The sequence below is a fragment of the Polypterus senegalus genome, chromosome 10 (assembly GCF_016835505.1).
Source record: "Polypterus senegalus isolate Bchr_013 chromosome 10, ASM1683550v1, whole genome shotgun sequence".
Taxonomy (NCBI): domain Eukaryota; kingdom Metazoa; phylum Chordata; class Cladistia; order Polypteriformes; family Polypteridae; genus Polypterus; species Polypterus senegalus.
The window spans coordinates 118,886,665-118,901,909 of NC_053163.1; the positions used below are offsets into that span (position 1 = coordinate 118,886,665).

The 15,245-nt window shown below is 38.3% G+C and overlaps 1 protein-coding gene across 1 annotated transcript in view; it reads left to right on the top strand.

Moving 5' to 3' along the window:
* Window positions 1-705: 705 nt before the first annotated feature.
* Window positions 706-15,245, top strand: part of LOC120538220 (serine-rich adhesin for platelets-like) — a gene marked incomplete at its 3' end in the record, with an annotated part of 34,109 nt that continues 19,569 nt past the window's right edge. Inside the window, 2 exon segments of the mRNA XM_039767675.1 lie at window positions 706-774; window positions 11,260-15,244. Of these exon segments, the coding sequence (XP_039623609.1) occupies window positions 726-774; window positions 11,260-15,244 (4,034 nt within the window).

Genomic DNA, 15,245 nt, shown 5'->3' on the forward strand with positions numbered 1-15,245 from the left:
GACACCTTGCTACTACCCACAGTTTCTCTAGTGGTGCTTGCCAATATGGATATTTAATACATTTGTAGGGAGTCTTTGGAATGAATAATATCATTGTCTTGGAGAAAGTACTGTAGCCAAATCTGTATATAATTCCTAGTTTTTAACATAATTTTTTACTAGTCTGTTAGTCTTTTTATATTATAGAATATACCGTATATACCTGTACGGTATGTCTCCTATACTGTGAGTTTTCTCTGTATATACTGTTTGTGGAGTGATACGATATACAGTATAGTACTGTAGGTATATAACTATTGCATTCTGATCCTTGGCAGTGAAACTATTCTGGACTGAGATTCATAGGTACAGGCCAGCATAAGTTAATAGTCTGTCATACTGAACATGAAGTTACTGTCTCAGAAGCATAATGTGCTTGCTTTTAAAAAAAAAAGTTTCAGCAATAATGTTTTATAAGCTAATTATTGAATAATAATTGCAAAACTGGTTCTGTTTTTGGCGTATTAAGGAAGGTATTTTTATCAACAGAGATGTAACACATTCCTTTACCTTCGTCGCATGACCCAGCCCAACTAATTGTGAATGTCAAGCTTTCTGTTGCAATTAAAGCTGAAAGAAAGCCCTCCCACTGTCATTTTATTAAGTAAGACGTGAACAACACTTTGTTCAGGTGCATCAACTGAAAATCACAACTGCACAGTCTTTTTACAAGGTGGCAAGGAACAATGGACTGGCGTTTAAAGCTCATTTTGATTATGACCTGTTTCCTTTCAAGTAAGTCAGTAAAAATACAGCCTACATTTCTAAGTTAAAAAAGATTATATAGCCTATCAACTATTTTGTTGTAAAATGGGTAATAAGGTATATTCTATTAAGTTCATTAGGTAACATGAATGTTCTAAAATGTGAATGCAAATATTACTTATGAAAAATATATGTATGAACAAAACAGACATATTGTATGCTTAATCTGATTTATGTAGCTGTTTTCATAGGGAGCTAGTATTTTATGTGAAAAATACTTTTCTGTACTACAGTGACAGTAGAAAATGAAAGGGTTTCACACAAACAAATCTTAATTAACAATTCACTCCTTGATAAACTGTTTTATTTATTATCTTCCTAGTTTAGAATTCACCATCGGTTCCTTTTTGTGCAAAGCCAAATTAAATATTGTCTTCTTTTTTATTGGTGAGAGCAGCTTTTATAGAATTATTGTTATGAAGACATTATGAATATTTACAGCACAACTGGCTAATTACATTTTTGATAAATAAGCCTTATAATTTAAAACATGATATTGGTTTGCTGCTATAATTATACAATATGTATGTTGTTTTCTGAATTAGTCCTGAAAATCCTGCTCTCATAATAAAAAGATGAAATATAATGTGAATGAAATATAGTATTACCAGTAACGGCGTACTGCACGATAATGTGCAGTGAATACACCTGACTTGAGCATTCATACTCTTTCTCTGTATGTTTAGCATTCGTTTGCTCAGAGGCTGACGCGCTTGTTGCTTCCTGAGCAGCTCTTTTCTCCACCCTAGCGGCCAGCTGCTTCTTTTCTTTCGTCGGCATCTTTTCGAGTTAAAACTGATTAAGTTAGTTTTTGTGTTGCAATTACATAGTACGTTTTTCTTAATTTTTCACTTAAGCTGGCACTTAAGTCTTCAATCTGCCTCAAGAATAATTAAAGATATGAAGAGGTTGGGTAAGTGACCGCGAAGGTGGTAGGGAATGAGAACGTACGCATGCACCGCACGGCAGTCCTTCTGCATGCTGCAGAGAGCTGATTCTACAATTAAATAAAATAAAAATAAAAAAGACTAATAAAAATCATCTCCCCAAAAGCGGATAGTAGATGTCACGTAGTATATGTGTACAAAATTTCAGGTCAATAGGGGTAACGGTTTGCGAGCTACAGGTAATTTAAAATCCTGGACAGACAAACGAACAGCCATCGTAGCGTATTGTAACAGGACAGTTCTGTCTAAAGGTTGCAGTAACTCTAGATCATTTCTTCTTCTTCTTCTTTTTCCCTCTGGCTTTTCCTTTATCTGGATTCACTGCCGTTGAGGTGTATCTCTTTTTTCCATTAAATTATATTTTTGGCTATCTCCTTGTTACACCAACTCCTCTGCATATCCTTTACAAACACTGAATTCCAGCTGGTTTTCACCTTCTAATACCTTAGCACAATGAAAGTGTTACAGATGGATTATTTTTCTCATGTACAGCCCACTGCAGTCTTCTCTACATTCCTTTCTATCATATGTATTTCATCTTTTAACTTACTCTTATATATCTATTTGGTTTCAGAACTATTTTGTTTACCCCACAACAGCCATTACAGTATTTGATCTTCAGTTCTTCAGGCTCCTTTTTCTGCATTATGCAACATTTGTCTTGTGTATTTTTTCTTTATTCTTTGCAGCCTTCCTTTTGTCTGCTACATTTTCTCCTATTTTTCCATCCTCTTCTGATTCTCTGCCTAATTTCCGCCTCTACTGTTGGAATCATTGATAAGTGATCCCTAGACTTCTTCTAACTTAGCTGTTGAGTACTGATACACATAGAGCATAGTGATGCCAAAATACACACTTTTTTGTGATTTATGTATATAAGATATTCTAAACTTGTGTATACAGTATTTATACTCACACACATTGCTTTGTAAAAAGCTCTGACTCTTTTATGTGGTAAATTATATTACTGCAATGTGTAATACATCTTTTATTCAAATGTTGAGTTTATTAAAACAAATTAAAACATTAATATTAATAGAATTATTAAAATAGTTGGTAACACTTTATTTTAGGTACTGCAAAAATGCATCTATTACTCATTTACTATTATGTAACACGAATTTGGGTCTTCATAACATTTATAAAGCATCAGTAAAGTGTATTCATCTCTGCAATGTGACCTTCTGACAAAACATCACTTTGGAGTGGTCTGAGATGGCTTAACTGAGATCCATTTCTCTTGATATTACATATTTAGTATAAGACCTGTGGATCCTTTATATTGACAAGTAATTTTACCATCATGTCAATATGGCACACTGCACAGGGGTGAATATCCTGTGTGCTGATGTTTTATAAGTGTTATGAAGACCAAAAAACACTATTTAGGAAATGAGTAATAGTTGCATTTTTGTACTACCTAAAACTAAATTGCTACATAATAGTTTAAAATCCTTCTCAGAACAGTAGCATAATCAATAAATTCAGTGAAACATAAAATGAAAGATTAATCAGTCATCAATACTACTAGGTCTCAATAGCTTTAGGTCACACATTACACAAGCGCCCACTTGTATCCATACTGCAAATTTAATGTTGCCTGTTAGCCTAACAAATTCAGTATATCAAGCCATTTTAATACTGTGTTCTAAGAGATCAAAATTGCATTTTAGGTAATATGTAATTTTAACTAGTCAATAATAAGAAGTTAAAATGTGAATTATAGATTTTGATTGGTGAGCAGCCCTCGTGGCAGTTGTCCCGACCTAAAAACTCACATAGGAGGCAAAAAAATCAAAAAATAAGTAGAGGGAGGAGGAACATAATGAGAGCACAAAGTGCTTATAAACAAATGCAAAACAGCAAACCTATAGCTTCCCTGGCCTAACTAAATAATTATCAAACCACTGTCCAGTTTTTGCTCAGGTACCAGTTCTCACCACCTGTCAGTTAATTGTTTTTCCTCCCGACTTTCCACTGAAAAGTCCTGTGGCTGTGAGGGGACTTTAATCTCAAATCAGGATCATTAACAAAGAAGATGGGGTACACCTAGTCTCACAGGGGCCAGATGTGATTCTCGAACAAGAGACTTTAAAAATGCTGGGGTTTCAGGGAGAGAAGACTTGATGTTGTGAGAAAAGAAAAAGCTAAAATTGATGGTACTCATTCAGGAACGCAGTAGTACATGGTAACTGAAGCTTAATAATTCATTTATACGTTTTAATCAGCACCGTGACAGAGGAGTCAGACACACACACACACACACACACACACACGCCACTGCAGCTACTAGGCTCCTCACATTTGATAAGTGCTTCTGTCTGCTATGATACCTTTCTGTCATTCAAACTATTACATCACAATATGGTATAACAACAGCAAATAGAGTTTAGATAAGCATTGTAGTTTATGGATTTGCCATGTGTTAAAATGCTGCTGTTATTCTGGCATGGCATGTTTGCATTTCCAATTAGACAGTAATGTTAACTTTCTTTAGTAATTAGTAGCAGTCAGTTCTTTCAAGCTTACATTGACTCCTACACTATCATCTTAATGCTGAACAACAACAGAGAGTACACACAGCACCTGTGACAACATATTGTTCACATTCCTCACTCATCCATTAATGTCTTTCAATGCCAATATATAATCAGATGTTACAGAAAGGTTTTTCACTTGCATCAGATTATTTTTAACACATGCAATATGCTCTCTTCACACATGACACACATGTATATACCTAATAGAGTTTTTTAGGAGACATTTCAACTATAGACAATTCATAATCAGAAGCTTGCTCCCTATTGGGCCAGGTTAAAAACAACATCATTCCTCTTTGCAGTTCAAAATCACTGTCCCTACCTTGAATGCCGCCTTCATGATGCTTTGGATTAGTTTAGAAATTGTCTAATTGTTCCCATTAAGTAGAATTCACTCATGTTTTTTTTCAGACATGTATGTTACACATCTGGCTCAGTGAGACTAGGGTACACCAAGCTAGAATTTTCACTATTGGTTCCTGGTGTCTTTGCACCAAAAGCCTTCAGTTGTTCTTAAAAGGTCTACAAGGCAGCCAGCTAGGTAGACAAATATACTCTATTTGTCCCCACAGTGAAATGAAAAGTTTATATATAAAGTAGTATCTGTCCCCTGTGGCTTCACCCATGTAGTAGTGAAACAGGACAAACTTTTAAAATCAATTAAGAAATAAAAAAATGTAATTCTGGCTAATCAGACGGTAGGTACGCTTCAAAGTCAAACTTTTGCACTGTATCTGATGGTGTTCAGCTCTGATGGGAAAGTGTCAACCCGCGTGGGAAGAAAGAACGTGGCCGTGATATCTCTGGCAATCAGCAGCTACCCTCAAAAACACATGTAGCTCTGCTCTCTCTCTTAAAAAACATCAAACATTACTCCTTAACAATCTCTAAAAGATAATGTCTGTTGAACAAACCGGTATTGCTAGCTAAGCTGAGGCAAGGTACGCTTCAACACGTGGCGAGCGGTAGACCGACTTGAACGGAGGCTGGTGTGAGAGTAAGGAGGGCTCTGCTCTCCCTCCCCTCGGCTCTCAGCCACTCTCTCAGATTCTTGCAAATAAATCAGTACTGCAAGCAAACTATGATACTTAGTGCAATGAGAGAAGTCGCAAAATCAACCGGAATGTTCAAGAAATTATAGAAAAAAACACAATCTAAATTTGTTAAATAGTTTTCTCTTGAAAAGCACACAGACAGACAGACATTGGATTTTATATATATACTAGCCATCCCCCGCGGCTCAGCCCACGCAGTAGTGAAACAAGACAAACTTTAAAAATCAATAAACAAACAGGTTTCGCTAGCTAGGCTGAGGCAAGGTACACTCCAAAAAGCAGAGGTACATCGACTTGAACAGAGGCTGGCGTGTGAGTGTGATTGAGGGTCCTGCCCGGCTCTCCACTCCTGACTTCACGCTTCCCCCTCCCCTCGGCCCGGAGCCTCTGTCTCAGATTAGCGCTAATATAGCACTCCTGCGAGTGAACTATGATGTGCAATAAGAGAAGTTGCAAAATCAACCAGAATGTTCAAGCAAATTGTAGAAAAAAACCCAATTTAAATCCGTTAAGTAGTTCTCTAGTTCGCTAGCTAAGCGGAAGTGTAAGGTACATGACATTCAGTCTGTCGCTGAAGCTGCTCCTCTGTCTGGAGATGATACTGTTCAGTGGATGCAGTGGATTCTCCATGATTGACAGGAGCCTGCTCAGTGCCCGTCGCTCTGCCACAGATGTCAAACTGTCCAGCTCCGTGCCTACAATAGAGCCTGCCTTCCTCACCAGTTTGTCCAGGCGTGAGGCATCCCTCTTCTTTATGCTGCCTCCCCAGCACACCACCGTGTAGAAGAGAGCACTCGCCACAACCGTTTGATAGAACATCTGCAGCATCTTATTGCAGATGTTGAAGGAGGCCAGCCTTAATTAAAGTAGTTTTTTTTTTGTTTGTTTTTAACAATTCTAAAGGAGACTATTTAACATCATACCCTTGGTTTATTGTTATTGCTATTATTACATTAGGATCTACTATGTTTATCCATGGGCACTTTTTAACACCATTCCCTGGGTTTACTGTCTTAATATTTCAAGACTATTGAACATTATATGTTATTCTTATGTAGATATCTCTACATTTTAATCCTTAAATAATTAATTAATTATTAATTTATTAATTAATAATCCTAATAATTTCTTGCCTGCGATTAAATCTTTGTTATTTCGTTAAATTTTTGTTATTTCTGACCATGCCCCTCTGATCTTGGAGCTGAAATCATTATGCCCCACATACTCATCTTGCAGTTGGCATCTTAACCCACTTCTATTAGCAGATGAGAAATGTACAGAATTTATACCAAAACAAATCAGTTTCTTCCTAGAGACAAATACATCCTCAGAGGTGTCTGTTGGAATACTCTCGGAAACTCTAAAGGCCTTCTTAAGAGGACAGATTATTTCATATCTTTCCCACAGAAATAAATTAGAAACCAAGAAGGTATTACAGCTATATTTGTGCATGGATCAAACTACTGTATACCAATCCAGAAGCTTCAGTTTGTATTAACAACATTTTTTCAGACTACTTTAAACTAGAAAGTGGTACCAGACAAGAATGCCCCTTGTCACCACTGCTATTTGCAATCGCCATTGAACCACTGGCGGTTCACTGTCGAAATGCTTATCAGATAAAGGGGATTATCAGAGAAGTACTTGAACAGAAAATTTCTCTATATGCAGATTATTTGGTTTTGTATATATCAGACCCACAAAATACTGTGCCTGCAGTCTTAACAGCACTTACAGAATTTCAAAAGACCTCTGGTCTCAGAATTAATTTGAATAAAAGTGTGCTCTTTCCAGTGAATTCTCAACCATACAATATTGGATATTGGAATGGATACCTTCCCTTTTATTATTGCATATCAGTTTAAATACCTAGGGGTAAATATTACAAGTAGACATAAAGCTCTTTATCAACAAAATTTCGATGTCTATATGGAAAAAACTAAGCAAGACTTGCATAGATGATCAACCCTTCATCTCACTCTAGCTGGAAGAAATAATGTTGTTAAGATGAATATCCTTCTTAAGCTTCTCTTTTTATTTCAAAACATTCCAATATACACCAATAAATCATTCTTTAAGCAATTAGATTCAGCCATAACCTCATTTATTTGGAACCTAAAACATCCACGTATCCAAAGAGCGACTCTACAAAGACCTAAGACAGAAGGTGGCATAGCTCTACCTAACTTTCAGTTTTATTACTGGGCAGCAAATGTACAAGCTATAAAAACCTGGACACAAATAGATGAACATACACAGGCTTGGTCCGCAATAGAAATAAAATCCTGCAGTACCTCTCTATATTCCCTGCTTTGTGCCCCAATAAATGCAAGTTATCGCCAATATACTAATAACCCAATTGTACTTCACTCACTCAGAATATGGAACCAATGTAGAAAACATTTTAATATGGAGAATCTTTTATCTGTGGCATCTCTGCATGAGAACCACCTTTTTCAACCTTCGCAAACATATGCAGTATTTAATATCTGGAAAACATTTAGGATTAAATTGCTTAGAGATCTTTATATAGACAAAATCTTTGCATCCTATGAACAATTACATTCCAAATTTAATTTTCCAGAAACACATTTCTTTCACTATCTTCAAATTAGAAACTCTGTCAAACAGAACCTGCCCAATTTTCCCCATCTCCCACCTTCCTCTATGCTGGAAAAAATATTTCTCAGTCTCGAGGACTCAGACAGCATTTCTGCAATATATAAAAATATTTTACAGTCCCTCCCTTTCAAAGATCCAAGAGGACAATGGGAAAAGGATCTCTCATTCAACATTTCAGAAAAGGAATGGAAGGTAGCAATGCAGAGAATTCATTCAAGCTCCATATGTGCAAAGCATACAATTATTCAACTCAAAATTATATATCGAGCACATCTGTCTCGCTTGAAATTGTGTAAAACGTTTCCAAGGCAAGAGCCTACCTGTGAACGCTGCAATCAAACTCCAGCCTCACTGGGTCACATGTTTTGAGCCTGCACCAAATTAACATCATTCTGAGCAAAAATTTTCAAATGCCTTTCAGACAGCCTTGGTGTCACAATCCTTCATAACCCATTAACAGTTGTGTTTGGTGTTCTTCCAGATGGGCTTAAAGTGGAGAAGGACAAACAAACTGTGATTGCCTTTACTACACTATTGGCACGCAGACTTATTTGGCTAAACTGGAAGAATCCTAATTCTCCTCTTTTAAGTCAATGAATAACTGATGTTTTATATTATTTGATATTGGAAAAAAACAAATTCTCACTTAGAGGATCTGTGCAGAACTTTTTCAAAACCTGGCAGGATCTAATCAATAATATTTTAGAATATGCTCTTAAAGCACTGAGGAAGTAGATTCTCTCCCCATTTCTTTTTCTTCTCCATTTATCTGTGTCCGCCTAATCAACTCATCAATTTATTTATTTTCAGTATTTTTAAGTTTTAGTCCATTGGCCATGCTGTTTTTCTCAGGGGTGTGGGTTGATTTGTTTTCAATCCTATTTTTTTTGTAAAAAATTATCTAATTGTATGGAATGATTACAATAAAATCAATAAAAAAAGAAACAGTGTGGAGGGGTTTCCCCTAACGGAATGAAACCACCAAAAGGAGGGGTCAGTTCCCAGAGTTCCTTACGGCATAATGGTGAGAACCGCCAAAAAGAAGACGTTATTTTAGAAAGTTCGTCACAGGGCATGATGCAAAGCCTGGAACCAGTAGTAACAAAAATAAACATGATTAACATGAAATGAACTTGCTAAAACAGCCCTCAAAAGTGATAACTAGTAATTGTCATCCACCCATCCATCTATCCATTCACCGAATCCAATTAAACCAGAACTAATATCTTTGAAAGCCAGAATTTACCCTGACAGCACTGGGTACAGCATGGAAAACTATAAATTATAGATGACTTAATGATTTATCACAACATATCAGAAGTAATAGTACACACTAAATGCACATTAAATGCACTAAACATCTGTTATTGGGTTCCTATACTTCAGGGAAATTTAAAGTTCTCTCATTAACTGAAATCCTTTAATAAAACACATACACTGAAAGGAACTTACAATAACAATATAACTTTAAATATGCATCAGCAATATTCTGAATAAAATTGATATGTTTTTTTCTCATTGAAAACAGGGAAGAATTACCTTAGATTTTCATATTTATTTCCCATACTTAAAAAAGTTGATATCACTCCTAAGTGACAGGCACAATAAATGTTTATAAAAAATTAATTGTTCACCAGTTAGTATTATTCTGTGATTTCCATTCACTTTAATCATGCATTAATTCATGTACAGTACACCCCCAAAATTCACGGGGGTTACATACCTAGAGCACCTGCGAATTGTGAAAAACCGTGAATTTTGGATGTGGTTAAAAAAATGCCTATTTTTATAGTTTAAACCCTAAATATTCCCGCAAAACACTTTAATTTAATTTCAAACTCAGTTTAATACATTACCTAAAAAAAGAATGTACAGTAAAGGTAAATCTTTATACTGTACTGCTATGTCTCCCACAGTGATAGAATGTAAAATACAGATGTTACCGCTATATGTACTATAATTCATGTAAACGCGTTTTTATTGCCAGAAGCCTTAGAAGGTGTAGGGCATTTTGGCGGAATCTTGGGGCTCTAACCGTTAAACTGACACATACTTGGGGGTTAATGCATCCCTGGAGGCCAGTTTTTTGCTGCACTTTAAGTAAACGTCACAATTCATAAAGAAAAAGTGAAATTTTAATAGAACACATTTTTTTTTCATGCAAAGAGCATCACAATTACTGCAACACTGATCATTTTATACACTGCTAATGAACTGTAAAAACTATTTAAAAAACTACTGGAACAATATGTACAAAGTGCAACTGACGCCATGGAAGAAATTAAGTAAATCACCGAGCCAACTGTACTTGAACAGGCAGCACACAAACACACAGAGGTAAACACTGATGCTGTCTCAATCCCAGAAGGGGTCACGCTTGGGTCACAGAATTGCACAGAAACACAGGAGATTGTAGAGACAGGAACTTTATTCAAACACTTTAAACAAACAAACATGTTTCTTTCAGAAGTACAAGAGCTCAGTATGCAGCTAGTTATTGATTAAAGAATAGACAAACATCATAGGGGATCAACATCAGAGATCCGCACATTGAGTGGGAATGTAAAGGTAGTCCTACCGCTAGTTCCTGAAATGGTGAAGACGGGTTCAGGAGCGCTTCTTTCTTTGCAGGATGGCCATGAATCCACTTACAGTCCTCATGTACACAGGCAGACAGCAGACAATCCAGACACCAAACAAAAAATGATCCAGGACAAAATGAATAAGTACAGGTAAACCAACAAAAGGCAGACAGACAGACAGAAATTAGAAACACAAATTACAAAAACTTTTTTTTTCTTTTGGCCCCCTTTGTAAAAACCGCTCTGACATCCTTTAACCCCAACAGCCCAAGCACCCTCAGCAGAAGACCAATCAGAGCCGCTGCAGGGAATGCTGGGAGTCGCAGGTTCAAATTCTATTGCCTACATCCACCATCCCAAGCTGCGTTTCCACTACAGTTACTTCCTGTTCTCTCTACATTACAGTATTGCCACGAAAAAAGGCATAAAAATTGCGGAGGATATGTTTCTGCTAATAATAATTAGATAGGTTCGAAGGAAAAATCAGTGAATGACTGAGGCTGCGCACTTGTGAAGCATGACAGCGTGGGGGTCTACTGTATTGTTAGTAATTTTATATATATTTTTGAACTCTTCTTACAAGGAGCCAAACAACATAAAGTACTAAACTATTTCAAAATAGGGAGACGTTTCAATGTAAACCTTTTAAATATTAATGTTACATTTATATAACACTAGTAAGTAACTGTATGAACTCTATCATATACAGATCTGCCAGCTTTGAAAACAAATATATTTACAACAAATGCTGCATCACAGACATCTCAAGTACTATCAACCTTCACTTCAGCAACATCTTCTACAGATGCAGCTGTGCAAAGTACAAGCTCTTCTTCTTTACAAACTACATCAACATCTTCAACACCCATTTCAACAATAAGCTCCAGTACATCTACGACTGCGCAAACCACTGTCACATCAACATCGGTGACAGCTGAATCAACGTCATCCCCATCTACTACCGTGGCAGGTGCTTCAACAACAACACTAACACAGCCAACTTCATCAACCATTACTACAGGAGATGTGTCACCATCTACAACTGTTTCAATTACTACTCTGACCGCTTTGTTGACAGAAAGCACAGTGCTAAGTACAATTAGTTTGGCTACCACTGCAGTGCCAAGTACAACTACATCAGCTTCACCCAGTACATCTACTACTGTTGAAAGTACTATCTCCTCAGCAACAGTGACAACTGTTTCAGCTCCATTACCAACCAGTAGCAGTTCAAGCACTTCAACAACAGTTCCGGCAACATCAGTTTCATCAACCTCGAGTGCTGCACCACAGACATCTCAAGCACCATCAACCTCCAATTCAGCAATATCTACTACAGAAGCAGCTGAGCAAAGTACAACCTCTTCTTCTGTGACAACTACGTCAACATCCTCAATACCCATTTCAACAGCAAGCTCCAGTACATCTACAAATACACAAACCACTGTCACAGAAACATCAGTGACAACTGAATCAACGTCATCCCCATCTACTACCGTGGCAGGTCCTTCAACAACAACACAAACACAACCAACTTCATCAACTATTACTTCAACAGATGTGTCACCATCTCCAGCAGTTTCAATTACTACTCCGACCACTTTGTCGACAGAGAGCACAGTGCTAAGTACAATCAGTTCGTCTACTACTGCATCCATTGCAGTGCCAAGTACAACTACATCAGCTTCACCCAGTACATCTACTACTGTTGAAAGTACTGTCTCCTCAGCAACAGTGACAACTGTTTCAGCTCCATTACCAACCAGTAGCAGTTCAAGCACTTCAACAACAGTTCCGGCAACATCAGTTTCATCAACCTCGAGTGCTGCACCACAGACATCTCAAGCACCATCAACCTCCACTTCAGCAATATCTACTACAGAGGCAGCTGAGCAAAGTACAAGCTTTTCTTCTTTGTCAACTTCGTCAACATCTATAACACCCATTTCAACAGCAAGCTCCAGTCCATCTACGACTGCGCAAAGCACTGTCACATCAACATCGGTGACAACTGAATCAACATCATCCCCATCTACTACCGTGGCAGGTACTTCAACAACAACACTAACACAACCAACTTCATCAACTATGACTTCAACAGATGTGTCACCATCTCCAGCAGTTTCAATTACTACTCTGACCACTTTGTCGACAGAGAGCACAGTGCTAAGTACAATCAGTTCGTCTACCACTGCATCCATTGCAGTGCCAAGTACAACTACATCAGCTTCACCCAGTACATCTACTACTGTTGAAAGTACTGTCTCCTCAGCAACAGTGACAACTGTTTCAGCTCCATTACCAACCAGTAGCAGTTCAAGCACTTCAACAACAGTTCCGGCAACATCAGTTTCATCAACCTCGAGTGCTGCACCACAGACATCTCAAGCACCATCAACCTCCACTTCAGCAATATCTACTACAGAGGCAGCTGAGCAAAGTACAAGCTTTTCTTCTTTGTCAACTTCGTCAACATCTATAACACCCATTTCAACAGCAAGCTCCAGTCCATCTACGACTGCGCAAAGCACTGTCACATCAACATCGGTGACAACTGAATCAACATCATCCCCATCTACTACCGTGGCAGGTACTTCAACAACAACACTAACACAACCAACTTCATCAACTATTACTTCAACAGATGTGTCACCATCTCCAACAGTTTCAATTACTACTCCGACCACTTTGTCGACAGAGAGCACAGTGCTAAGTACAATCAGTTCGTCTACCACTGCATCCATTGCAGTGCCAAGTACAACTACATCAGCTTCACCCAGTACATCTACTACTGTTGAAAGTACTGTCTCCTCAGCAACAGTGACAACTGTTTCAGCTCCATTACCAACCAGTAGCAGTTCAAGCACTTCAACAACAGTTCCGGCAACATCAGTTTCATCAACCTCGAGTGCTGCACCACAGACATCTCAAGCACCATCAACCTCCAATTCAGCAATATCTACTACAGAAGCAGCTGAGCAAAGTACAAGCTCTTCTTCTGTGACAACTACGTCAACATCTTCAATACCCATTTCAACTGCAAGCTCCAGTACATCTGCAAATGCACAAACCACTGTCACAGAAACATCAGTGACAATTGAATCAACGTCATCCCCATCTACTACCGTGGCAGGTCCTTCAACAACAACACAAACACAACCAACTTCATCTACTATAACTTCAACAGATGTGTTACCATCTCCAGCAGTTTCAATTACTACTCTGAACGCTTTGTCGACAGAGAGCACAGAGCTAAGTACAATCAGTTCGTCTACCACTGCATCCATTGCAGTGCCAAGTACAACTACATCAGCTTCACCCAGTACATCTACTACTGTTGAAAGTACTGTCTCCTCAGCAACAGTGACAACTGTTTCAGCTCCATTACCAACCAGTAGCAGTTCAAGCACTTCAACAACAGTTCCGGCAACATCAGTTTCATCAACCTCGAGTGCTGCACCACAGACATCTCAAGCACCATCAACCTCCAATTCAGCAATATCTACTACAGAAGCAGCTGAGCAAAGTACAAGCTCTTCTTTTGTGACAACTTCGTCAACATCTATAACACCCATTTCAACAGCAAGCTCCAGTCCATCTACGACTGCGCAAAGCACTGTCACATCAACATCGGTGACAACTGAATCAACATCATCCCCATCTACTACCGTGGCAGGTACTTCAACAACAACACTAACACAACCAACTTCATCAACTATTACTTCAACAGATGTGTCACCATCTCCAACAGTTTCAATTACTACTCCGACCACTTTGTCGACAGAGAGCACAGTGCTAAGTACAATCAGTTCGTCTACCACTGCATCCATTGCAGTGCCAAGTACAACTACATCAGCTTCACCCAGTACATCTACTACTGTTGAAAGTACTGTCTCCTCAGCAACAGTGACAACTGTTTCAGCTCCATTACCAACCAGTAGCAGTTCAAGCACTTCAACAACAGTTCCGGCAACATCAGTTTCATCAACCTCGAGTGCTGCACCACAGACATCTCAAGCACCATCAACCTCCAATTCAGCAATATCTACTACAGAAGCAGCTGAGCAAAGTACAAGCTCTTCTTCTGTGACAACTACGTCAACATCTTCAATACCCATTTCAACTGCAAGCTCCAGTACATCTGCAAATGCACAAACCACTGTCACAGAAACATCAGTGACAATTGAATCAACGTCATCCCCATCTACTACCGTGGCAGGTCCTTCAACAACAACACAAACACAACCAACTTCATCTACTATAACTTCAACAGATGTGTTACCATCTCCAGCAGTTTCAATTACTACTCTGAACGCTTTGTCGACAGAGAGCACAGAGCTAAGTACAATCAGTTCGTCTACCACTGCATCCATTGCAGTGCCAAGTACAACTACATCAGCTTCACCCAGTACATCTACTATTGTTGAAAGTACTGTCTCCTCCACAACAGTAACAACTGTTTCAGAACCATCACCAACCAGTAGCAGATCAAGCACTTCAACTGCAGCTCCGGCAACATCAGTTTCATCAACCTCGAGTGCTGCACCACAGACATCTCAAGCACCATCAACCTCCACTTCAGCAATATCTACTACAGAGGCAGCTGAGCAAAGTACAAGCTTTTCTTCTTTGTCAACTTCGTCAACATCTATAACACCCATTTCAACAGCAAGCTCCAGTCCATCTACGACTGCA